At 41.8% G+C, this 27155-nt stretch overlaps 1 protein-coding gene across 1 annotated transcript in view; it reads left to right on the forward strand.

Annotated features, from left to right (window-relative positions):
* Vat1l (vesicle amine transport 1 like) overlaps nucleotides 1-27155 on the forward strand; it is a 162506-nt gene that overhangs the window by 30641 nt on the left and 104710 nt on the right. The window contains exon 3 of the mRNA XM_028862516.2: nucleotides 2021-2236. Within this exon, the coding sequence (XP_028718349.1) occupies nucleotides 2021-2236 (216 nt within the window). The remainder of the gene's footprint in view (nucleotides 1-2020; nucleotides 2237-27155) is intronic.

A 27155-nucleotide genomic window follows, 5' to 3' on the forward strand; every position in this document is an offset into this window, starting at 1 on the left:
AAATGTATTTGTTTAAACTTGAAATCTGAAATATGTTCGTAAAGTGGAGGACTACTTCTAATCAGTATTCAGTGAGTCCAGGATTACTTACAGACTTGAGAGAGGAGAAAAAAGAAAGCAAGTTTAAACCAGAGTCACAGGTAAGCCTGAGCAAAGACTGCTCACTGTCTAGACCAGAGAGGACTCAGGGACAGGAGAACCTTGTCTAAGCCATTTAAATCTCCAGCAAAAAGGAAAGATTAAGTAGCAGATACTCCTCTGTGCCCAGCCACTAGATCAGCATGGTGATTAACTGCTCTCTCAGACCAAGCAGACCAGGTTTGCATTGTTCCTATTGCTGGCAAGGCATACCAGGGTTCCGTGACTCAGATATCTCTCCTGAATTGAGCTCTTTCAACTCCATCAGGGATGCCCTGACACCGGGACAGAGATGTGCAGATTCTCTTAGAACACTATAGATGTGGTCCTCACCTGTGTCATCTAATTGAGCTCCTCTTAACCCAGATCTGATAGGTTCCAGGATAGACAGGAAAGTTTTTATAGATGCTGTGACATCCACACACTGAGGTTGTAACAACCTTATCCCCAAATACATGGAACTGTCTGGTCCTAGGAAACAGACTACTGTGGGATCTCTTGGACCATATCAACTCTTCCACACATGAAAAACATAATCTTCACTCTTTTGGACCAGTGTCTGAAATATCACCATGCTCATTCCATTAGCTTAAGAGTTTATTCTCTACTAAAATATTTCTTCCAGATGGAGTTGCCTCCTAAGCCCTGTCACTCAAAGTATTTGCCACCTGCAGTTTTTCAGAGAATATGAACAATTTAAGAGTATGAACTGTAACTCATTTACCATTATATCGCCTGTGCTTGGAATTCAAGACTGAGAAGGGGCTTACATAAACCATCACCGCAGGAGAGCATTGTAATATTCTGAAAAGACATATGGAAACAGACAGCTCTTTGCCTGTGTGACCTAAGGTCGGAGACATAATGCACCTTCAGTTTCAACATGAGCATAGTGGAGCTACTACCCCAGAAAGCTGCCATGGAGACTAAATAACTGATGTAATATGTAGGGTAGAGTTCAGTCTAAAATTGTTTTTGTCCAGTAAATGGGTTTTTCTGTAATAATCAAATGTGCAAGTACAACAACCTCTTATGAAGAGAAATCCATTCCCAACCAAACTGTAAGTCCAAGGATGCTTGGCTATGAGGGCTAAAAGAAGCTTTAAAGGAAGGCCATGAGGTTCAGGTGAATGGCAATTTGGGAATGAGAGAGGAAGTATGTGCCTCATCCTAACCTTATCAGGTGGACTGATACTGTTCAAGCCCCTGCTACCACCTAAACAGTCTTGAATTCTAGTGACAGAAAACAAGGATGTAGCTCAATTAGTAGAATGCTTATCTAGCATGCGTGAGGTCCTGGGTTCAAGTCCTCAGCACTGTATAAAGCCAGACATGCTGGTGCATACCTAAAACCCCAGGTCTCAGAAGGTGGAGACAGGAGAATCACAAGTTCAAGGTCATCTTCAGCTACATAATAACTGTTAGGCCATTCCAGAAAACATGAGACCGTTTAAGAAGGAGGAGGAAGAGAAATAAGGGAGGAGGTGGAGGAGGAGGTATAGGAGAATTATTCTAGTGACAGAATGAGTTTCCCCAAAGTCATGGCTGTGGAGAGGAGACAATAAAGAGTAGGGAAGATGAGAGGTTAGGAAATCCAAAGCTCTCAATGGCTCATTAAATAATCATATGATCTAGAGCAATTTACTTGAGATTTTACTGCAAATACATAGAAATGTGCTTGCTTCATCAAAGAAGAAATCTGAAAATCGGAAAGATTTTTATGGAGGCCACAGTGTATGAATTAGGAGAAACAGCCCATGTCTGTTATGTAATAGAAACACTGTCCATGTTGGGTACCACGGACAGCTCCCTATGAGCCGGGCCCTTCTTAGAACCCCATCATGAACCAGTTTCCTTTAACTTTGTACTTCTTTATTCCCAGATCGGGGACCGTGTCATGGCATTTGTCAACTACAATGCCTGGGCTGAGGTGGTCTGCACCCCAGTGGAGTTTGTCTACAAGATCCCAGATGACATGAGTTTCTCTGAGGCTGCTGCCTTCCCCATGAACTTCGTCACAGCATACACAATGCTCTTTGAGATTGCCAACCTCCGGGAAGGGATGTCTGTGCTTGTGCACTCAGCCGGCGGCGGGGTGGTAAGTTCGCTGTTGGTGATTCTGTTTCTTCAGGGTCGTGATGGTACAAATGGAGTTGAAATTGACAGTGTGGTTCTTATGTGAGTTGTCATTGGTAGGAATAATCCACGATAGCAATGGTACTCACATGAACAGCAAAAACCTTTATCGATTGTTGCAGTGGGGTTTTGTTGAACATCATAGATGGTGTCTCTGGGGCTTAAGATGTTCTCAGAGGGTTATGGGAGGACACAGTAGTCTCAGGTGTGGTTTTTGTGGAGAGACACTTAGTCTTGGCATCATAATCAAGTGCTGTGTTGATTATTATGAGATACTGGCACATGTCACATCCTACTGATGCCATGTAAAATGCCAAGAGAGTGGGTAATATCCTTTTCAATTAGTTGCAGTGTTTGACATGATTCTTATAGTAACATTCTAATCCACTTGTGCTCTGGTGTATTTTCTTAACTGGGAAAATTGTGGACAGAGATTGACTTGTCACACTGAGAACTGCACATGAACCTTAGCACACCCAGGAGAGTGATCATACGTGGGACTATGCTGTGTGAAATCTTTCAGACATATCTTTGCCAAGTGGGAAAAATGAAGAAAATGAAAATTTCTTCTCTATTGTTCATGTACGGTGGGATTTTCTTCCATGGTTTCAATATGTCTTGGTGCTTATGTCCAGTGCACACTGTATGCCCTTCACATGGACAATTACCAGGCTTGACATGTTCTACTGAGGTTTAAGTTGTATCACTCACTAACTCAACACAGATTCATTAAGCACATGTCGTGCTCTAGACACTGTGCATACATAGACTCAGAAGAGAAGGCACAATCTAACAGAATTTAAAGGTATCTGAGTTGTGATTCTGTTTGCTGGCTTCGGAGATGAGTTCTTATGGTTTAATCTGGCTCAGATGTTTACATTGGAGGTTTTGTTAATATTGATTTAAAAGAAAAACTTGACTTTTTATAATTACCAGAAATTTCTGAAGTATAAAACAAATTGTGTGTGTGTGTGTGTGTGTGTGTGTGTGTGTGTGTGTGTGAGCCAGAGGTTGATACTGAGTCATCAGATGTCTTCTGCAGTTGTTCTCCATCTAATTCTTTGAAATGAAGCCTGTCACTGAAACTGAAGCTCCCAATTTACCTAGACTGGGGTCCTCCTGTCCCTAGCTCCCCTGCACTGGGACAATAGGCACCACCACACCTCTCTTATTAACATGGATGCTGAAAATGGAACACGGGTCCTCATGCACCTTACCAGGTCATTTTCCCAGCCCATGAACGTCATTTCTGCATTTCCTTTTTTAACAAAGCAAGTTCACATCCAAAAAACAATGGTGTGAAAGTTTCAGAATGCCTGAAGAAGAGATCTTCAATCTCATTCACAAATTTGCTGATGTCTTCTGACCATGAGTAAAGATATAATAAAAACTAAATGCCCCTTAGGAAAGAGAATACTTTCTGTTCCGGCAATCTGCTAACAGCAAGCCAGCCATTTAGAATGCTGGCATTTATGTTCTTAGTGTGTTCCGCATACAAAGTGTGGGGATGCTTTCAGATTGCCAGCAGAAGCACCTGTTCTTATGGAGATACTGGCTTCCATCCTGCCAAGGGTCAGTGTGATGGTTCATTATACTTACTTGCCAACTTGATCGACTCTGGGATCAACTAAAATGCAAGCCTCTGGGCATTACCGGGACTTTCTTGATCCAATTATTTTATTCAGGAAGGCCACCCTAAATGTGGGAGGCATCTTCCAAGGGCAACCCAGATAAAAAAGACACAGAAGACAGAAGCCTTGTTTCTTACTTGCTTGCCTCCACTCTTGCTGGCAAGTCCATCTATCCTATTGCTACAGCACTTTCTCAGTGGTAGCAGAACCAGTTTCTTCAGGCTTCCAATGCAAGCTGAAGATGAGTAGCTTAATCCTTAAGGCTTTCAGCATCAGAGTGGTACTGCTGAGACACCCAGGCTCACAGACTAAGCAAGACAGTAAGCAGCATTCCTCTGTGGCCTCTGCTTCAGTTCCTCTCTCCAGGTTCCTGCCTTAAATTCCTGCACCAACTTCCCTCAGGGATGAACTGCTACCTGGAAGTGTAATCCAAAGGGACTGCTTCATATAGGGTTGCTTTGGGTCAGAATGTTTTATCATAGTACCGGAAAGCAAACTAGAACAGTTAATTTGCACATGTCATCACTGATTATTTTTCTCTTTCTTCTTGTGCTGAGAACAAATAGCAAGATATCAAGAGTATCTTTCTCATACAGGAAAATAAATTCTTGGGAACTCACCATAATTTTTACTCTCCCTTATTCTGAGCTTGCAGATAGTACCAACAATAACTAAAATGAGAAAAAGGTGAAGGAGTTAAAGAAAAGAGCCAATAAGAGGAGGAAAATAAGTTAATGGGCATTACACAGGCTGGGACGTTTTAAAGCTTTGTTTGAGATGGACAACAGTTTTCTCCCTTGGCTTCTTAATAGCTGACGAACATAGGGGGAAATGATCACTTGTGTAAGCAAGCTGTGTTCATTTAATGGAAACAACCCCCTTAGAGAGAAAAATACTGGTTTGGAGAGTAGAAGGCTCATCTTCTGTAGCTTCTCGTAAGGAACATATGTGGGAAAGCCGTGAAAATCCTCACTAGAGCTGCTTCAGGAAGTGGAATATTTCCACGAAGTCTCCTATGCTGTGCTCCCAAGGGTGTCAAATAGAATAGAGGTAAAATAAAATTTAGTGAAAGTCAACATTCCCCTGGCACCAAGAGGATGTGGCCTGGCTTCCTCTTTGGACAGATTTAAACGTGTGGTTCAGCCACCTGTCTCGCCAGCGGGAGGGCCTCCTTGGAGAGAATTTCTTCCAGACAAAATTGATAGGTTCAATGATACAATTCAAGGCCACCATTAAAGGAAACAGTGTAAACCAACCACATACTTACACATACGGACAGTCATCTGAGCTGAGCAGGGCTGATAGTCTTGCGGAAATGAAGGGTGGCCTGGGGAAGGTGGTGACTGCCTCCATTCCCCATTATGGAGATGAATGAATCCTCCGAGTTAGAACCAAATTCCTTCCATGACTGGCTGATGACTGTACATGTGGTCAGGGACCCCCTGAGGGAAATTTCACCTACATTATCTGTGACACTCTTGGAGAGGAATGGAGATGCTCCCCACCACTGTGTACAACTGTTGCAGTAGGCAGGACAATGGCTTCTGAAGACACCCGAGTCCCTGGCCCCTTTGAGTATGTCCCTTTTAGAGCAAAGGGAATTTCACAAATTTGATTATGCTAAGGGTCTTGAGATGGAGAAATTCTCTCAGACTGTGGCTAGTCACAAAGTAACCACGAGAACTTTTGAAGCTAGAAGAGGCAAGCAGAAGAGTCAGGAAGGTTTAAAGATGCTTTCATGTGGCTTTGCTGACAGACTGGGGCTATGAGCCAAAGATGGCATCTAGATGCAGTATCTAGATGCTGAGAGAGACACTGCATCTAGAGCCCACAAAAGGAAAGAACTCTGCTAACATTTTGGTTTCAGCTGAGTGAAATCCATTTTGGATATGAGATTTCTAGAGGCAAAATATTTAAAAAAAAAAAAAAAGACATTTTGTGAGCTCTCAAGTTTGTAGCCATTTGTCACAGAGGCCATTTTTCCTGGACTCTCTCTTGTGGTAGAGATCCCAGTGTGGCTTAACAAAAACACAGGAAGCAATAAAAGAGTTAAAATTTGTCCCCTTCTCTGGGTGATTTTAAACCTGTTCTATTGTCACTCAGCAAACCAGAATATTAGGAGAACGTTGGCCGTTCATTTTCATGTTTTCACTCACTCGGGGCTGGGGAAATGGCTCAGTCAGGAAAGTGTTTGTTATGCAAGCATGAGGGCCTGAGCTGGATCTCCAGAACCCATACAAAAAAAAATAAATCTAACGAGACAGAGACGGGCACATTTTGGGGAGCCAGTCTACACTCACTGCTTGGCAAGTTCCAAGCCAGTGAGAGACCGTGTGTCAAAAAACAAGGTAGACAGTTCCTGAGGAATGACCTCTGGCCTCCACATGCATGCAAACACATGTACACTTGTACACACCACACACACACACACACACACACACACACACACACACACACGTAGTGAATTTTCAGGAATAAGTATAGACATTTCAAAACCTGTGAGACTGTGGCCCAGGCATGCATATTCTAGCTTAATTTTAATGTGATTGGTAAAGATTAAATCTCATTAGGATAAAACTGTCTAAATTGGGTTTCTGTAAAAATATACAGTCTTAATAGCACCAAGATTTCTGTAAGCTTCGCAGTAAAGGTCGGGGTGGAAATTTTGCAGATAGCTCTCAAAGAATACCAACCTTAGCTGTGATTTTATCCAGCTATAATAGGGCACTGAGAAATAATTCAGACCAGAGCAGGATGTGTGGTCGTGGGAGTGACTCAAATGTATCCACTGCTCCATCAAAGCCTTGGATACATAATTTCCTCTGACTATAGCATGACCAGATGGCCTGAGATGATAATGCCCCTAATCAAATCTTGAGAAACTGGTGGAAAATTGGTTCATGAGCCCTTAAAATGAAAGTAACAAAACAAGCGATGGTGGGGGACTCATGTCAGGAACTGTATGGGCTTTGTTGCAATCCCATTCAGCATGCCTTGTTGATGAGCCTTCCAAATTTCAGCATCATGACTCGGGTATGCTCCAGTTCTAGAATAAGTGGCATGACTGTTACTGGGAAGCCATTTGCATGGACTTGTGATATTCGATGCTCTCTACTTTGGGATTTTCCTCATATTGAAACAGTGATCCCCTTGGCACTGAGTGTCCTCCCCCTTTGACAGATATAGGAGCTGATGCATAGGGAGGTAAGAGCAGTAAAAATGTCAGAGACATAGTGAGCTCCAAGAGTCTTGACCCTGTACTTCATTCTCTTGTTGCTCCACCATCTGGACCCCAGCAACAGAGAGACAAGAAGATGAGAAGGGTTGACCTTACAGACATCCTCAGTAAAGGACTCCAGGAAGTTGGTGCTAGATCAATAACTCACTCCCCTACCCTCCTCCAGCCACGCTGACCTGCTCATTCTTCTTAGAGCACACCAAACACTCTAAACTTCTGTGCTTTCTTGAATCCTGTTTCTTCTTTCCAGAATGATTGTCTTGCCCATTTCAGATGTCACCTCCTCTGAGAAGGAAAACAGCAGACACAGAAGCATCCTTATAGCTCTTCCTTTATACGTGGGTTCATCTGAACAATGTTTCATAGTTATCTAGTAGGAAGCATGGATGGTTGTGTGGTAAAAACAAACAAACAAAAAACCCTGAATTCAACACTCAGCTCTGTCCTCCAGTAGCTAGATGATTGTGAACAACTTAAAATCTATAACATGGAAATAACCATGTCTATCTCATGGCATCATATGAAATGTGAGAAAAATGGGCTTGTCATTCCTGACATAAAGTGTATTGATTTTCTAGAGAAAGGGGGGAAAAGGAGAGAGAGAGAGAAAGAGAGAGAGAGAGAGAGAGAGAGAGAGAGAGAGAGAGAGAGAGAGAGAGAGAGAGAAGGAGAGGAAGAGGAAAAAGGTGAGGTGAAGGAATAGAGACTGGGAAGGAATGAGGGAGAAGACAGAGACAGAGAGGTTGACCTCTATATTCATAGTACCAGGAACAATCTTAGACCCAAAGCAAGGGCTGAATGACTTATAACTTCTGGCAAATATTTGATGCAAACAAAGGTTTACTCTAGTTCATATATTATACTTTCCAGTTATGCCATGCGATTGACACCTCACCTCCTCCCAAACCTATGAAAGTTTAATCACAAAGCATTGTACAAGCTCAGATCAAAGCTAATCCTTCAAAATATCTAACCAAACTCCTCATAACTGCCAAGGTAATGAAAATAAAAAAGCAAAGAACTTCTAAGAACCTGTCACATATCAGACAAGACAAAGAAGACAGGATATATGTGTTGGCATTAGACATATCTGGGAAGAGGGGATCTCAATTGAAGAATTGTCTTTAACAGATTAGCTCATGGGCAAGTCTCAGGGGGAATTTTCTTAATTAATGATTGATGTGGGAGGGCCTGGTCCATTGTGGGCAGTATCACACCTGGAAAGGTGGTCCTGGGTGATATAGGAAAGCAAGCTAAAGAAGCCAGTAAGTAGCATTGCCTCTGCTTCAATTCCTGACTCCAAGTTCCTGCTGGAGTTTCTTCCCTGACTTTCCTAAATGATGGATTATGGTGGGGGAAATGTAAGCTAAGTTGCTTTTGGTCAGTGTTTTATCAAAGCAATAGGAAACCAAACTAGGAAAACATGGAAGTGCAATATGGTACCCTAGGTCAGCTCCTGGAATAGAGAATGTAGCCTAATGGGAAAACTGGTGAATTTCAAAAAACTCTGCAGTCTAGTTAATATGATGCTAATTCCCTACTTGAGGTGAATGTACCCTGGAGTGGAAAGCATTGCCATTAAGGACAGCAAGGCAATGTTTAAATAGAAAGTCTCTATCCCTTTTTGTAAAACTAAAACTATTCCAAGATAAAGAGTTGGAAGAAAGACAGACAATTTCAGCTAATGGATTCTTGGCTAAAGTAAATAATTTTCAAATTCTTTTTATTTCTTCAGCCCTGCCACATAAGCCTCTCATTTTCCCCAAGCAAAAGAGTACTTTAGAGAAAACAGAATGTAGGTAGGTCTCCATCAATCCTAGCTTTAGTTGCAAGTCAGAAAGAATAGCTGAAGCATCTGCAACTCTTCCCTGGAAGTGAGTGAGGTTTTATGCATGGGCTCCCAGATGAGACACTGTGAGAAGACAGAGAAAGAAGCAGGGTGAGAAAAGTGATCGTTTCATGGTTCTTAGAAAAGAAAACACAGTTTAACTTTCAGAGTTAACTGGCTATAGCACAATGACTACACTCCATTCCTTATGGATGAGGGATCTGTGGCCTTGAACTCACAGAGACCCAGATGGATTTCTGCCTCTGGAATGCGAGGATTAAAAGTGTGTGCTACCATGGCCTAACCTCTGTGTTTAATATAGTGGCTGTTCTGTTCTCTGACCCCCAGATAAGTTTATTGGGGTGCACAATATATCAAGCACAGAATCTCCCAGCATCATTCAAAACCTTGAAAAGAAGCAACCATGTAAGGGAATGAGGTGTCTCTACTGGGGCACCCTAAGTCTTCACTACAGGTTCCCACAGGCCCAGGAACTGGTGATCCTCTCTAAATGATGGATTCATAATTCTTTAGCATGAAACCTGATGGAGAAAAAGCCTCAGTGTGTTGAAGAATTTAGGTATGTAGGGTGATGCCTTTGCTTCTTTTCTTGTTGCTCCAATTTTTTTTTAAATCCAGACAAAAACAACTTAAGGGAGAAAGGTATTTTTACTCAGAGTTCAAGGGTACTATCCATCATAGTGGAGAAGTCATGCAGCAGAAGCTGGAAGCACTTGGTCCCCTCACATCCTCAATCAGGAAACAGAATGATGACTTCATGTTGTCATCAGTTCCCTTTCTTCGTTATACAACTCAGGACCCTTAACTAGGGAATGGTGCCACCCACAGTGAACAGATCTTCCCATCTCAACTCATACAATCAAGGTAATCCCCCATAGTCATGCCTAGAGGCCTCTCTCCCAGGTGACTCTAGGTTCTGTCAAGTTGACAGTTGGCACGAACCATCACAGGAAGACATATCATCTCAGCAAGAGTCAGTTGTGACATAGAACTTTTTTCAATGGTGGAAAGTTGATCTTTCTGAAAATTTCAACTCATCGTTGTGGGAAAGGCATGATAGAACAGAGATCATGTCACAACAGCCAGGGAGAAAAGAGAATTCTCTCTGTGGAGATGTCATCTTAGAAGATTATTTTGTTGAAAACAAAACCATGATTGCTCATAAAAGGAACTAACATTGACCCAACTACTCAAGCCTACAACCTAAGAACTATGGTTAGTTCTTCTCTGACATGATGTCCCTTCCAGATCCCATGACTCATTCATTTATTCACTCACAAGTTCAACACATAGATTGTGAAGATATGCTTAGTTCAGGACATTGAATTATGAACTAGAAATTGAACAAGCGATAAGACAGATTCCCTTCTTTTAATGAGAATTCCAATAAATCAAAAGTGGATACATTAATCAAATAACTACATAAATAGCTCTGCTGTGGGCTTTGGAAGAGATACATGCTAACATAAGTGTTTATAACAGAGACTTGGTATAGAGAAGGATATGGAACCAGAAAGCCACTTCCTCATGGGAATGCTATTTGCACTCCACTCTATGGATGATGAGTGAACTGGACCACGGTGGAAGCAAACAACCTTGGTGAAAAGTGCATTTGGGATGAGCTGATTCATGAGGGTAGGGAACTTTATTAGAAATGGGGTGGGTTGGGCTTTCATGAGAAGTTGGGGGGTGTATGCCTTCAGTGAAAGAATTTCAGACAACAGGATATTTCTTATGTCTACCAACCTCTCCATCTGTCTTAGCTTGGTTTCTGTTGCTGTGATGAATATTATGACCAAAAGGAACTTGAGGAGGGAAAAGTTCCTTTCATCTTACAGGTTTCAGCCCATTGTTGATAGAAGCAAGAGAAGAAGCTCAAGAAAGGCAAGAACTTCAACAGGAAAAGAACTCAAAGCAGAAACCATGGCAGAGGTTTCTTACCAGCTTGCTGTCCATGGTTCAGGCTCAGCCAACTTTCTTATACAACCCAGGACCACCTACCTAGGGCTGGGACCACTGACATCAACCAAGATACTGGCTTACAGAGATGTCTAAGGCCAGACTAATTGAAGCAATTCTTTTACTGGGGTTCTCTCTTACAACTCTGGGCTATGTCAAGTTGTGGCTGAAGCTAACTAGCAGCCCATCCTTCTTCTCTGTTGTTTTGTGGCCCCAATACCACTCACCTAGGTTATTGATGAAGTTCTTTAACAGTTTCCTGCTCACAAAGTCTCCTCTTTATAAAATTTCTCTCTGTGTGTGTATGATGATGTGTGTGCATGTGTGTTCATGAGTGTCTATGTGCATGTAAGGGCCATGGTAAGCTTGTGGATGTCAGAGGGACAACCTTGGAAGTCAGGCTTTGCCCTCCACCTTGTTAGAGATGTGCATTCTTTGGTTGTTCATCTTTACATACACCAGGCTAACTGGACTATAAGCTGCTGGGGATTTTCCTACCTCTGCCTCCTGTCTCACCATAGGAACGCTGGGATGACAGAAGTATACTACCCTACTTGGCTGTTAAATGGATTCTGGGGATTCAAATTTAAGTTGCCATGTTTACACAACAGGGACTTTAACAAATGGGCCATGTGTCCAGTACCCACACACACACACACACTTTGTTCTTTCAGCTCTTTGCTTGGGTCCAAAATGGTTCCACAGCCCACGAATCTGCTCCTATATCCCTCTGCTGTAACAGACAGTGGGAATAATGGGAATTATTCTCAGGTTAAGCTCAACATCCATAACTTCTTGGTGTGTGCTTCCACTATTGCCAGCATTCTCCTGCTGCTCCCATCTGGCTTCTTCTCTTACGTCTTTACCTCAGTGGGACAGAAAAGCTTTCAGCATCCATAAAGTGCATGGGAAAGATGGCTAACTTTCCACTCAGCTCTGCATTCTGCTCTCTATGAGAAGCTGCACAATGCCCCAACAATGCCCTAGCCTTAAATCTAGGTGGGATGATGTGCTGATGTTTGGGTTGATGGTGAGTATATAGACAGACTCCCTATAATACACACCAGTTCCAGACCTGTCTCTTCCATCATAATCTCCCATGATTTTTTTCTCCCCAGTTCCTTGCAGGTGTTAAGTTTATTCCAAGAGACATTCTGAACCTGGTACTGTTCAATCAAGCTGGAACCCTAAGAATTTTTACTTTCTTCCTCTACCCCATTTATTCCCTGCCTCTACCATCATGTGGACTTCATGTAAGCAAAGGGAAGAATAGAAACTGCTACTATCTAAACCACAAAGATTCCTGGGATCTCCCGTTCCCACTACTACTTCCAAGTCCTCTGCAGGATGTGTTTAGTTCATCTACCTCCCAGTCTGCATCTTCCTTCTCCTTGGGCTTTCCCAAGGTCAATGATCCTGACCTGAGTACTGGAGTCAGACAGTCTGGGTCAAAAGACCAGTGCTTTGAGCAACTGCTTAACATCTCAGTTTCCTCATTTATATAATTGGAATCAAAACAACGCAACTATTACTCCAAAGCCCTCTATTCATGTTGAATGAGCTGACAATGAAGAGGCACTTAACTCAGAAGAGCAGGCAAAAAGGATTAGCCATGATAAAGGGAGGGTCAGCTTACCTCATCATTTCACCTCAACCCACAAAACTCAGATCTCTTTATTTTAGACATATTCTCTACTTCATAAGGGCTGTAAATACTTGTATACCAAAGAGCTCATCATTTAAAAAACATTCTAGATGAAGTATCTGCTAAGAAGCCCTGCTACTGAATTAATCCCAGAAGGGAAATAACATTCCCAGAATTCTTGTAAATTTTAATCTATTAGGCAGTTTGTGGGGCTCTTGTTCATGTCAGAAAATGTTTTTCTAAGAGGTTTTGATCTGCATCTGGTATATGTACTAGGTGAATGAGATCCATTTTCATGGTCTCTGTGCCTGCCCTTCCCATCACCCCTCTACCATCCCATGGCCCAGTTCTCCTGAATCCTTAGTCCTTTCCTTCAGGGATCTAAACTGCAGCCACATACATAAGAGTTACAGAGCTGTAAGGAAGCAAAGACACTACCACCTTCTGCCAATCACTAGCTATGCATTAGATGCTTTGAAACATTTGTTTATTTCCCATTAAGTTCTCTCTGTTGGACTTTATGTAGCATCAAGGATAAGAGACTGTGAACTCTCAGTTTAGAATCGCTCTGTTCCTATTTTATCTTTCCCAACTGCTCCATCTGTAAAGTGTGAGTGAGATTACTGCCAGCCTTAGCAGTTAGTGGTGAGCTATAACACCACTTGTCATACCATCAACACCAACAAAAGTTTAGCTGTTACAATATCCCAGACTAAGAGTTCTGATAATGTTTCCAAAGCCATAGAGTGAATTAGTCAGAGGATCAAATTGATCCCAAGTATCCAGGGCTGGTGATTCCCACAGCATATCCAGCGCTCTTGACACTACTCCCACACCAACAACCTCAGAAACACCTACATCTCTCTTCATTTTGTCTGCCTACTTCACTTTGTGCCCTAGAATAAGGGAGATTTTTCTGTGGCGAGACACTTGGTCCCTGGGGGCCTGCAATGATAGGAAGCAGAACTGCTAAAAATTTAAAGAGAACAAAGCAGCTCTGCCATGTCCTTCATTAATAATTGACACCACCAGGATTAGCTGCATCTTCACATCAGCAGAAAGGGCCATTACTAGGGTTAAGACCTCTTCTAACTGCCAACCCTAAGAGACAAGCACTTGCATTCCTAAATGTCCACCATGCTCCTGCTCCTGAGAAATGTGATGGAACAGGGTCCCCATTCCCTATCCTCAGAAACATCTGGTGAAAACATCTAGGATGGATTCCTTATGCCACCAACATGCTTTATATTAGATAGATATTAAAAGCATTATATATACAGATATTAAATACAGTAAATGCTAGGTAGATAGATAGATAGATAGATAGATAGATAGATAGATAGATAGATAGATAATAGACAGACAGATAGGTAGATATCAGGAGATAGAGAGAGAGAGATCTAAACACATTGCTGGCATAGGAAATCATCTATATATAATCATATATATATATATATATATATATATATAATCTTCTAAGCTCTGACTATGTCTGACAAAGCCTTACTTGAACTCTATTCTAGTTGCTTTTAACTCGTGTACATAAATTATGATTAGCTTGAAGAGAGCTACCTTCATCATAAATATTGTAAAGGTTGACTTTGGCCTCAGAGGCTGGATCCATTCACTTAATATTGGCTGGATAAATATATCAGCTCTTGAGAGTAGACATACTAAAGTAGATGGAGCCCCATAGTTTCTATTCGTTGTCCATGAGACAAACTATTACAGTTCCATTTTAGTAGAGGAAACTGAGGCATAGAAAAGTGCCTTGGTTGTTTGAGGTTACATTGTGCTATTATTAATGAGAACTGGTTTGTGAACTCTTTGTATAAGGATTCAAAGTTTTAAAGTGTTTGGCTGTGCAAATGAATCAGCTGTTCTGACAGAGAAGCTTTGTTTCCACTTGGAATGAGATGAGATGGGTTCTCCTCTATGCATTTTGTTTGGTGCACTCTTTTTCTATTTTGAGAATAATCTGGTATTGTACAGGAGCTGGGAGATCCCCATGAGGAGTGAAGACTTGATGGATTACTTCTCAAGGAATCTGACAAATTCAGTGCTCCAGCATCCCTTGACAATAACATTCCATCTGAAATTAAGCACCCACTTGCCACGTTCACAAAGGCAAGGGCAGTGCAATTCCTTCATTCTTGAATCTTGCCCATTGAGCTCACATCAAGCACATTTATGTAGCTTGATGAATATTTGGAGAAAGTGTGAAGAAATCATAAGAAAAATAACAAAAAGGTCAAAAGGCAAACAAAATCTTTTGTAATAGAGAATCCAGATTCTGAAGCCAGATTTGGAGCTCATCCTAGCTTTTCAAGTATGACCCTGGAGCAGAGTGGCTTCTTTGAACCTTGTTCTTCATCTATAAGAATGTGACTATAATCTCTGTCTCATGGTTCTCATGTGGTGTTTTATAAAGAAGATTGTAATTGGATTGTCATACTCTCTTCTAGCATGTAGAAAATGCACATACTAGCTACTATTAATAATAATATTATTACCAACACAGTGTAATCATCATCCAATTAGGAATACTCAGTAGTATTTTGGCATTCACAGCTAGGAGTAGATGAGTAGGAAACAGAACAATCTAAGGGTTGTTAGCTTTTGACACCTATAAAAAGGGCAGATATGGCTAATTTTGCATTCTTTCATGTGTCTTTCCTGAAAGCATCTGTTTAGGGGCCTTTTGGATTACTAAAATGGTCTCACATGTACCTTTCCAAATATCAATTTCTTTGAAAACAGAGGAGATCATTAAACTTGAAAGAAAAGCTAGCTTCAGAGTTTTAGCCCCTTGAACACTTGCCAAGATCTTCAACTAAACAGACTAGTTTTTTTCTCGGTTTATATGACCCCAGGGACCCATCTTCTTCCCAGTAACACACCTGAAATGCCATAGTTGCTTTTTAGAATATTATTGCCTTATTAAGAAAAAGAATACTTCAGCTAGGAATAAATGAGGTATGTAGCAAGTGACACCCTTTTCACATTTGAGGCATTAGTCTGAGTTCCAGCTAACACTCTTGGGCTGTTGACCCAGGTCCTAGATACCGAGCTTCCTAGGATGGCCTTGGATGGCCTCTGGTTATCTTGGTCACTTCCTCCTAAGCTTACTCCAGGGTAAGGTCAAGTTGCCCTTTCCAATTATGTACTTCTTGCTCAAGATATGGTTGGGCCCCTAAATTACACACCAGAACAGGGAAATGAAAATAGAGACCCGCCGGGCGGTGGTGGCGCACGCCTTTAATCCCAGCACTCGGGAGGCAGAGGCAGGCGGATCTCTGTGAGTTCGAGGCCAGCCTGGGCTACCAAGTGAGTTCCAGGAAAGGCACAAAGCTACACAAGAGAAACCCTGTCTCGAAAAACCAAAAAAAAAAAAATAGAGACCCACCTTTCCCTCAAATAACCCAGAATCCTCCCTACCCTACACTCATACATGACTCCCTAGCTGTCCCCACAACATTTCATCATGTTTCTTTCCATTGTGCCTTCTCATTTCTTTATTCCCCACTCCTTTTCTGTTCCTTTCTCTTTATGCTCATTTCTATTTCTGCCTTACACTTCTTTCTCTCTGCATCTCTCTTTTCCTCTTTTTTGTTCCTTTCTTCCTCTTTCCTTTCCTGCCTCCTTGCTCCTTTCTATCCCTCTGTCTTCCCATTTTTCTTCCTCCTTTTCACCTCTCCTCCTCTCCCCCTCAATGTCTGTGAAGTATAAGCATTAGAAATAATTGTGCTGGTCTTTGGATATTTTATATTAAGCAACTCTTCTGAGAATTAAAATGTGTGACACAAGTTTTTATTATTCATCACTGGCAGTGATGACAGGAACTGGGGGGAGGAGTAAAGGTTGCTGAGGCTGAGGAACGTAGCACATGACCTCGTACTCTAAGACATCACACATGACTGCTTATGAACTAAACTTAGAACTGGTATCCAAGATGGGGAAGAAAGGGATAAAAAAGGACAGAAATAGAGTATTGAAAGAATGGCCACAAACACAGGATACGGACATCCTGTAGGAACTTAACAAGCATGATAGAAAACAGGAGAAATAGAAAATAACAATAAAATGGGCTGGCACCTGAGTTTAAAGAAACTGAGTTAAGAGTGGTAATCTCCTAAAATCTATATGGAATCCTTAGAAGATTTTGAATAGATATTTAGTGCATGGTTGACATTTTTTATAAGATTTTATGTGAGGGAGAGTTGGGGGAATGTGGGTGTGAATATGTTGGATCTGGTCAGTTTGAGAATCAAGTGGTTTTGAAATGAATGCATCCAAAGTACCCTTTCCAACATCTCCCAGAGCAGTGAGAGGAAAGACAGTCTTCACAAATTTAGGCATCCAGAGTTGTCATCATTGTTTTACTCCTGACAAGTCCTTTGTCATTCTTAGACCCCAGATTTCTTCTGTAAAATGAGTTATACCAGTATGTCTTTTATGAGGTGAAGTAGACCAGATGCTGCTTCTGGAAACTGAGGTAGACCAGATGTTGCTTTAGTGAAGTGAGGTAGACGAGATGCTGCTTTTGTGAGGTGTGGTAGACCAGATGCTGTTTTTGTGAAGTGAGGTAGACCAGATGCTGCTTTTGTGAGGTGAAGTGAAACAGATGCTCTTTCTGTGAGGTGCAGCAGACCAGATACTGCTCTTCTGAGGTGAGGGAGATCAGATGTTCCTTCTGTGGGTTAAGTTGCTTCTGTGGGTTAAGTTAGATGCTTCTTCTGTAAGGCGAGACAGTCAAGATGCTGTTTCTGGAAGGTATGGCAGATGAGATGCTTCTTCAATGAGGTAGACTTGATACTTAATGAAAAGTGAGATAGGACAGATAATTCCTGTAGTCCTGGTTGTCTTCATTAGTACTCTGTGTTTTCTTTAGGATGCTATCTTTAACTCGGGTGTGAAAACTTTATTATCTATTAATCTCCTTACTGCCACCTCTTTTATCCTTACTATGACCCCATTCTTTAAATTCTTAGAATTAGAAAGATAATTAGTAATTGTCATTAAGCATTCAATCTCTAGAGACCTTTTGAACTAGAGTACTGGTTTTCATGGCTTATTTAGCTGTCTTTTACTTTTCCATGTATAATGTAGTCACTATTGTTTTCACTCAAAAATATTGTGAGATTTTTAATGTACCATTTGGTGCAAAAAAATGGAAGAATGCCTAACACATTGTACATAAATATAAATTGCCTAATAAAATTGCACTGAGTACTATGACATAAAATCTAGAACATTCTTTGGGATGAAGGTATTCATGGCCTCTAACTGTCAGGAGAATTGGCTGCTGGTGACTGCAACTTTCCCTGGGAATAGCCTTGAAAGCAATGGAGCTATATTGTGAACGATTTCTGCCCTTTGTAGCAAGGGCAGCCTACATTGAATCACCAGTTGTCTTGCCTCAGAAGAAACAACACTGAAGGCCTAGCTAGTCCAGTCTCAGATCTCCTCTGGCAGCTAGCTGGCTAGAGAATCTCTCAAGCACACCACAGCTTAGCTTCTCCCTCTGCCTGCCCCTGTTTTTCTGTCACCCCTTTACACATATTCCTCAAGTCTCCCCACAGAGTCCTTTCCCAGGAACCCAGACTACAGAAATAATGAGGATATTCTAATGGGCACCACATGCGTGCCTCATACAAACTGCCTGACCTATTGATATCCCTCAGTCATGAACTTCATTTAGGTCTTGCTGCATGCCCTAACTAAGATCTCTGGTTTGGAATATTAACACACTCCAGAACTCTGCTGAGTGTACAAAAGAAATTAATGAATTCTTTTTTTTTTTTTTTTTGGTTTTTTGAGACAGGGTTTCTCTGCGTAGCTTTTCGCCTTTCCTGGAGCTCACTTGGTACTCACTTGGTAGCCCAGGCTGGCCTCGAACTCACAGAGATCCGCCTGCCTCTGCCTCCCGAGTGCTGGGATTAAAGGCGTGCGCCACCACCGCCCAGCATTGGAAATTAATGAATTCTAATGGATTGAATAAATGGGTGGACCAAGAAGTTGATGAACTCTAAGCCATTTGGGCTTCCACCAAAGTATTAAATTGACAGCCTGATGGGCCATTTTGGTCAATTCTCTGATAAAGAAGGCATCCCTGTACAGTTCCCAAGCCTCAGAATTCATGAGAGAGAAGAGCAAGTGGGAATTTACTTCTCCACTGCCCAAAGAGTGCCAAGCAGTGGGAGGAAAGATCTGCCCTATGAAATGAGTCAACAAGGGTAGAATACAAATGGGCACCTCTGCTGATCCTGGAGTTCTGTATGAATATCTCCCAATGCTTCTAAGAAACACATTACTGCTGCATACAAGGCCATTTGATTTGATGGTTAAGTTTTACATTCACATAGTGTAAGGTTTGAAGTTGGAGTTATTGTAAACCCAATTTAACCTGACAGGGGGAAAAAGTAAAACAAGCATGCATATAATATCTGCCTCTTTAAATCCATGCTGCAAAGTCTAATAAGACTACTTTCAATACTACAGTCAAAAATAGCTAAGAGAATGTTGTGTGCCAGACCCTCACTGCCTACTTAGTATGTATTACCTGGGTTTTCTCGTTTTACAAATGAGTAAGCTGATATTTAGAGAACTAAGAAAGACTATAAATCAGCAAATAGTAAAGCCAGAAATTGAACCTTCATCTGCTAAGTATAGAGCCCTAACCACTCTCCCCTGTTACCGAACGAGTAAATACATTCATTACTAAATGGCATGGTTTTATAACTGTGATTGGTCTCTAGTATTTTCTTCTTCCAAGCAAAACTAAACACAGGCTCTAAAATGAAGAATATATATGTGAGTAAGAAATAATGGTGCACAGCTATAATCCACCAAGCAGTCACTCTGTCCCTTAGAAACCCTGCTCTTGGAAGCTGGGATAGATGTTTAGATCACAAGAGAAAGCAGGGCTTCTTGCATAATTGGGAGAGCCTGGGAGCTGATCCTCTGAGGATGACCAGCCTGAGTTTAGCCAGCATTTAAAATATGGTGATGGGGCTGGGCAGTGGTGGCACACGCCTTTAATCCCAGCACTCGGGAGGCAGAGCCAGGCGGATCTCTGTGAGTTCGAGGCCAGCCTGGGCTACCAAGTGAGTTCCAAGAAAGGCGCAAAGCTACACAGAGAAACCCTGTCTTGAAAAACCAAAAATAAAATAAAATAAAATAAAATATGATGATGAAAAGGGAGCCCATCCTCATGCAAGGACAAGTGTGAATTTCACTTTATTTCAAATGGCACCCAAGCTTGGAAAGCAAAGGAAGCTACCTAGGTCTTTCAAAATCAGGGTAGTTTCTGTTTTCCAAGGATAACAAAAAACTGTCTGAGGCTAAATGAACCTGAGTCCATTGAAATGTGTTTACACAGATGGATGCTTTCATTGGAACACGTTCAATACAACGCTTTGTAAAAACAAAGGTTGGAAGATACAGTCCTTGCGTTGAGATGGATACTGGGTCTGTGGAGGACACCAATAAGCAATTAAATGGTCAGAGTGCGGGGGCTGCAAGAGTAGAGCCAATGGAAGTATTCAGAAGAAAATGGTTAATTGCTTGGAGTGTGAAGGGATAATATGTCAGCCATTCTTAAGAGTAAGTAGTTTTCAAGTAACCAGCAGTAGCACCAAAGCCCAGGATCACACGATCCTTCCAAGGAGCTGCAAACATTAGATATGGCTAAGGCTGAAAGGCAGGGGCTGACAAATGAGAAAGGTGGATGGTGTCACATCATGAGGGTCCTGATCCCCCATCCCGTATAATACAGGCCTCTCCAAATTCCTCTCCACACTCCCAGTTCCACCAATTAAGTTTTATTGGAAAATCTTTGATATTGAACTGATGGGTAAATGAATGTCAAAATAACACCAAAAGGTACTTTTTCAGATTTTACTAGGTGGATTAGTTACTTTTCTCATTAATGTGATCACATGCCTGACAAGAATCAACTTAAGGGAAGAAGGGCTTATTGTGGCTCATGGTTTAAGGGCAGAGTCTGTCATCATGGAGAAGCCATAGGCACAAACTCTCATCTCACTGAACAAAGATGTAAGTCATAAGTACTCCTTCCCCCGTGACAATTTCTCAAACTAAGATCTACTTGCTAAAGTTTCTACAACCTCCCAAACTAGCATTATTAGCTAAGGACTGAGTGTTTGAATATATGAGTCTATAAGGAACATTTCACAGCCAAATGTAACCCTAGGTAAATTGGTATGTATAATATGTATTTTCATGTATTTTCTTCCCTCAACTTCACACAAGCATGCTGCTGTGGATTTTCTTATTTTACTTATGCTCACAACAACTTCAGGAGGTACTATGATCACTGATGTGTCTTGAAATTTTAAAATACTTGAGAGTGACTAAAGTGAAGCCACATGTACAGAAATGCTCATGTGGCAAGATACAGCATAAATGGCACATGGCAAGGATGGAGGTAAAATCCACACTTGGTGGGTCTTCTTTAAAGCCAGTATTTTAAACAAGAAATATAGGTCAGAGAAGAAGGGAGAAGACAGAAGGTCCAGGTTTAGCCATCTGTTCTGACCACTTACCTATTTTGGGGTATGGAGGAGAACTTGCTACAAGCTGTCTTTTCTGATAGTATGTGGGGTTGTGTTGGCCTCTGAGAAGCCATTTGGAGAGTGGGAGAGCAGGACTGAAATGCATCAGGATACACAAGGTGGAAGGCATGCACCAAGCCATCTCTGTTTAGAGGGGTAGGCATAGTACTTCCCTCTTCTCCAGAGCCCCAACAGATGACCAATCTATCTGTTACTAGATTGAACAAATACAAATTTTATCTGGTAGTCTTTATTTCCCAAGGACCTGTGAGTCTTCCCACAGAAAGTTCTAAACCTTCCAGGGGATTATTTACACCAGCCAGGCAGTAAGCCTGGATTTGATGTGATTAGGAACAGGTCCAGTCAAGAATGCATTAAGGAAGGCAAGTATGTTAAGCTTCAAGAGCAGTGACTGAGGGAGCCGTGCTCTCCACAGTCTACCCCAAGGTGAGAGAAAGGCTGCACGTTCAGTGCTAAGACTTGGGCTGTCCAGAGAGCCAAGTAGAGATGAACCTTCCTCTGTGTTACTCACCAGGGCCTGGACCTGCTGGATAGCAGAGAGACAGTGGAAGGACAAGGCTGCTTCTGCCTTCCTCTCACAGCAAGTTCATGGAGTGAATAGTGGACTTTACCCAGTAGATCTTTACTATTTACTATGTGCTAGGCAGCATACAAGGTATCTGGAAAATAAATCAAGCACTGTCTTCAGGGATTATCATTTAGCCAAATAAAAAATAAATATATCTTCACATATACAACTTCTGTTTGTTACTATAATATGCATGAGTAATGAATAAATGTGTACACACACACACACACACACACACACACACACACACACACACAATATCTTCAGAACTTTATTGAGCCTTTTAACTCAATTTCCTACTAGTCAGACTGCCATATGAAAATATGACACAGCACTAGGGATGTAGTTCAAAAGTAAAGAGCTAGCCTAGCATGCACAGGGTCCTCTGGTCTACCGCTGACACTTCAGAAAAATTAATTAATTAACTAAAATAAAATTAAATATAACTACTGGCAATATCTCCTAGGAAACACTGTCAGAGAAGAGTTACCTGTTTTTGGTTGATAGTTCTGCAGAGTTCCATGCACTGTGGAGTTGCTTGGCTCCGTGTGCTTACACAGAGCCTCATGGCAGCAGGAGTACATAATAAGAAAGGGTTGTTCAAATCGAAGTAGAACAGGGAACAGAGAACAAGACCAGAAGTGGCTAGGGATAATTTACTACCAAGGACCAATCTACCAGTAGCCTTGTTCTTCCAGCAAGGCTCTACCTCCTACGTTTCCAAAGCCTCTCACAATAGTGCCACCAGCTGGAGACCAAAGATTCCAACAATGAACCATTGGAAGGCATTTCAGAGTCATAATCAGAACACACCCATGTCCATACTGAGGGATGACACTGAATCAGAGACAGGTACGGTTGTGTGAAAAGCAGGGGGAAACACCCTGCTGGCCTTAGGACACAGCAAACACAGGGCAGGCATGGCTCATGGCATGAAGTCTTTACAACAGGATTATTCTCCCTCTTAAGGTGCAGTTTCCTTACAGAGATCTAGCTGTTCTCATTGAGCCTGGCAGCAGACATACCCACATCCCCATCCTAAGGTCAGCACAGACAGTCCCATCTTCTGTCAGCAAATCCAGCAGCTTACTGCCCCAAGACTGATTACAGTTGTGCAACTTGGTGCATACTCAGAGCAGGCTGGAGTCAGTGTGCCCAGGACCACCCCTCAGGAGATGCCACATGGCAACTGGGGAATTGGTTACTAAAAATCAGACTTCTCAATGGGAGAACCATGAGCCTTGCTTTATGTTTTATATGATCTCTCAAAGGGTCCCACTGGAATGGAGTTGTGTTGTTCACTGGAGAAAGCCATTTTCTAGACTTTCCCATTTTCCCAACTCATTCCTTACTCCTGAGATGAATTTTAAATAACTATATGCAACTATATTTTTACCTTACAATGCATTTGGAGGGGAACCCAAGCCCTTGAATTCATCTTCCATGAACAGCTAAAGGTCAAATCAATTATTTCTCCCTGTAAATCCTCTATCAACATTCCATCTCTAGTGCTGCCTTTCTGTCTGGGAACATTTCAGCTATGTAGACTTTTCTCTCTTACCTCATTACTGATGTATCTTGGACATTTCTTTTTAAACTTTCTATTTATCATTTTTAAGTCTTTTTTTTTAGACAAGTCCTTGCCCTGTTCTAGCACATCCTTTTGCCTTGTGTTAGCACATACTCCCACATTTGACCTTCCACTGGAAAATTCTATTTCTCATTTCAATATTACCTCCTCTTAGAAGCCTTCCATGTTTCTCCTTCCTCTGCATACCCGACATTGCCTTTCTAATGTTGCCCTCACCAGATTCCATCTGATTACCCATCCTTTCACCCATCCATTTGACTACACATCAGTACACCTATTCATCAACCTACCCATCCAACCACTCATCTATATATGCATTTATATATCCATTTATTCACTCATCTAGCAACTCATTCATCTCTCTACCCATCCAACCATCTATCACCCACACACACGTTTATCTTCCAAGCCATCCATCCATCCACTAACAGGTATACATTGGCTGCCCCTGTATGCTAGGCAAGAGTATTGTGCAATTTCCCATCCATCTTCCTGGGCTGCATGGATTTTCTTAGACATTTCTGTGCTTCCAGTGAGTAGCACTGTATATGTAAAGAAGGGAATGAGGGGCAAGGGTTAGATCACATTAAACTGATGAACTTCACCTGTTTTAATTGGACAACATCTGTGTGATGATAATGAGCATTTTAATTACTTGGCAGCAGATACATTAAGTATGTGGAATTAACAAATGAATATGTTATCATCAAAACACAAGCCATATGTAGACAGTTTTCATTATTTAAAACAGCTTGTCAACCATTAAGCCGGTGACCGTATTTCATTCCCCACTACCAAAATGTATCTTCAAAGCAAAAGTACCCCCTGGTGGGCTTTACTTTATCCCTCTGTAGACTAAAGAGATGGGAATTTTTGTTTTAATGCCCTAAATCATCTCTGTAGAACTTTGCTGAGTCTTTTGAACTCAGTTTCCTGCTGGTCAGGCTGCTGAATAAAAATCTAGGACATAGTGCTGGGGTAGAGCTTGGTGAGTCTGTCAAGGACAGACAAGGCCCTGGATCTATCCACAACACCACAGAAAAAAGTACATTAATTAACTAACGTTAAACGAAGTACAGGAAACCACTTCAACAGTGGACGATCTCTCCCAAGGAAACTGTAATCAAGAAGTTGGCAAGATTGCTCAATGGTTATATTCTTACTTTGCAAGCGTGAAGACTAAAGCTCAGATACCCAGGACACATGTTGGCATCTCAGCCCACGTGTAATTCCACCCTTGGAAGTAAAGACAGTCGATCCCCAGAGCAAGTTGGCTAACAAGACCACCCGTATCAGTGAGATCTGAGTTTAGTTGAGGGACACTGCCTGAATGAATATGGTGGAAGAGCAATTAGGGGTGATTGCACACACACACACACACACACACACACACACACACACACACACACACACATCAGAAGAAAAAACCCACCGACAACTACTGTTCACTCAAACATCAGGCGCTTATAGTCTATCAAGTAATGTACTAAACCCAAATTGTATGTCATAGATAAAAACCTACCTTCTGTAGGTAACAGAAATCTCCTCACAAAGATACTTAGTGAAATATGGTTCAAAATAATACATATTACATTTCCTGGTAAGACATGGATTTATTCAAAAAATTATAGTTTATAGTATTAAAGTATAGTTTAGCCATACAATAGAAATATCCTGCAGCTATTAAAAATGATGGTGTTAACATTTTTTTATGATCCACCAAAATACAATATAAGCGTAGTAATAAAAAAAAATACATTGAGGTGCACAGTGGCATTCATTACAGTTCCAATTCTGTGGGTAAGCAAACACATTATCAGAAAACAAGAATGAAATAAGCCAGAGGGGCAGAGTGTTTATCTCTGACGAACGGCATTATAGTTGATGGGTTTTTATAGCCTTTTGGAGTTTGGGAATGCAGTTCTTTACAATGGCAACAAATGTGTGTTGCTTTTGTAATGACACTTTTCTGCAAAAAGCTCAGTGGAGCCCAGTGTAGATTTCCACCATGGCACTATGGTGCCTTTCATTCTCCAATGTTTGCACATAGTAGGAAAAATTACTGATATGGCCAGAGCTTCTCCTGTACTGGGGAGCCATGGCTTTCTGTTACATCAACTGCTTTCTAAGAATGAAGGTCAGGAGACAAGGGGACCAATGATACACCCATCACCTCTCCCTGGGTAACTTGCTGCTTCTGATAAACAGTCATTGTGTTTTGCTGCCCCCACACTATGTCGGTAGTGAACTCCTAAATCTATGTGTTTATTGGGGGTGCTAGAGAGCAAATCCTGGGCCTTGCATCTGCTAGGCAAGCCCTCAACCACTGACCTGCCTCCCCAGCCCCTAAAGCCACATGCCCATTTGACTTTATACAACTGGCTATATTGTTCTGCATGTCCATCAGAGAATAGACATGATTTGGTTTGAAAATACAGGGTTTCATGTGAGACACTCTGCTGCAAGTAAATGGGAAACTTGTGAAAGCTGTTGGTTACCTGAGGAAGATCTGTCTTCTGGACTGTGTCTCTCATGCACCTCTGTAGAAGGCCGAGCCTGGCCGGTAAGCGCTTCTAATGGTGACACCACCCAGGAAGCAGTCACACTACTTTTGGTGACTTCATAGAGACACGAAGTCATGCTATGCAAATGATACTCTCCCTTCAACATATTTAGTGTTACTCTGATCTTTCTGATCCATCCGTGTACCACAAATTCTATTATCCAGATAAGGCAGCTGTGAACACAAAAATACCTAGAACTGCTGATGTTCTACTGTGGTGCATTTAAGAGGATTATCACCTTCTAGATCGTTATTTACTGGACAGGAGTCCATGGAAAGAGGTGAGGGGGATAAACAGGCTCCGACAGAAAGCCCAGGGTACAGGATTGATGTTGGGAACATAACAGTAACAATGAGAGTATAGCACAAACAGGCCTCTGGCTTTGTGTGCCATGCTTCCTAGCAGCACAGTCGACAGTGAGGCTGTCTATTGCACACCACAAACACTTCTGAGATAGCAGAGCCACCTCAAAAAAGAATGGGCTAATGTGGGAGGCCATTAGTTCCCCATCTCATCTGATTTGTTTTCTTCCTGGAACTGTTAGAGGAGGCTGCTGAGTCAGGAAGCTCTTCCTCAATAGGCAAGAGGTTGGACTGAATGACCCAAGAGCACTTTCAAGTTTCACATCTTCCAGTCTGTGCTCTCCATACTCCATGTTCTCCCTTCTTGGGCTCCAGTGTGGGAGACAAGCCCAAACGTCTGATCCAAAAATCTTCTTGAAAAGAGAGGATAAGAGATGAAGTCTTTGATGTCAGTGTTGCTTGGTGCCAGGCAATGTGCTGAGTCTTGTGGAGGACTATCTACTTCCCACCTATAGCTACCTTGAGAAGGGCACCATGGCCACTCACATGTGCTCTGGCTGCTTATGTGATTTGCCACCCAGGATAGTAAATGTAATGGAGTATTCCTGGAGGCACTCTGTCCCCAGAACAAGCTATTTAGTGTCCTGGGGTCTAGCAAATCCTGTAATCGTAAGTAGATGACCCACTGGCATGTGTAAGGCACACATAAATTTTTACTGAATGAAACATGTACACATAAAATTTGTGGGACACTGGGGATAAACAGAGAAAGGAACAACATTGCTTTACAGAGATGGCAAAGAAGAAAAAAAAAAGAAAGATTGTCATTGATGGAACCATTCATTTATCTGCTCCAAGTTTTACAAATAGCTTCTGTGTTCTAGCACTATGCAGGAACTCCAGATCAGTGTTTCTTAACCTGTAGGTTGTGACTCTT

Source organism: Peromyscus leucopus, chromosome 5 (genome assembly GCF_004664715.2).
Source record: "Peromyscus leucopus breed LL Stock chromosome 5, UCI_PerLeu_2.1, whole genome shotgun sequence".
NCBI lineage: Eukaryota > Metazoa > Chordata > Mammalia > Rodentia > Cricetidae > Peromyscus > Peromyscus leucopus.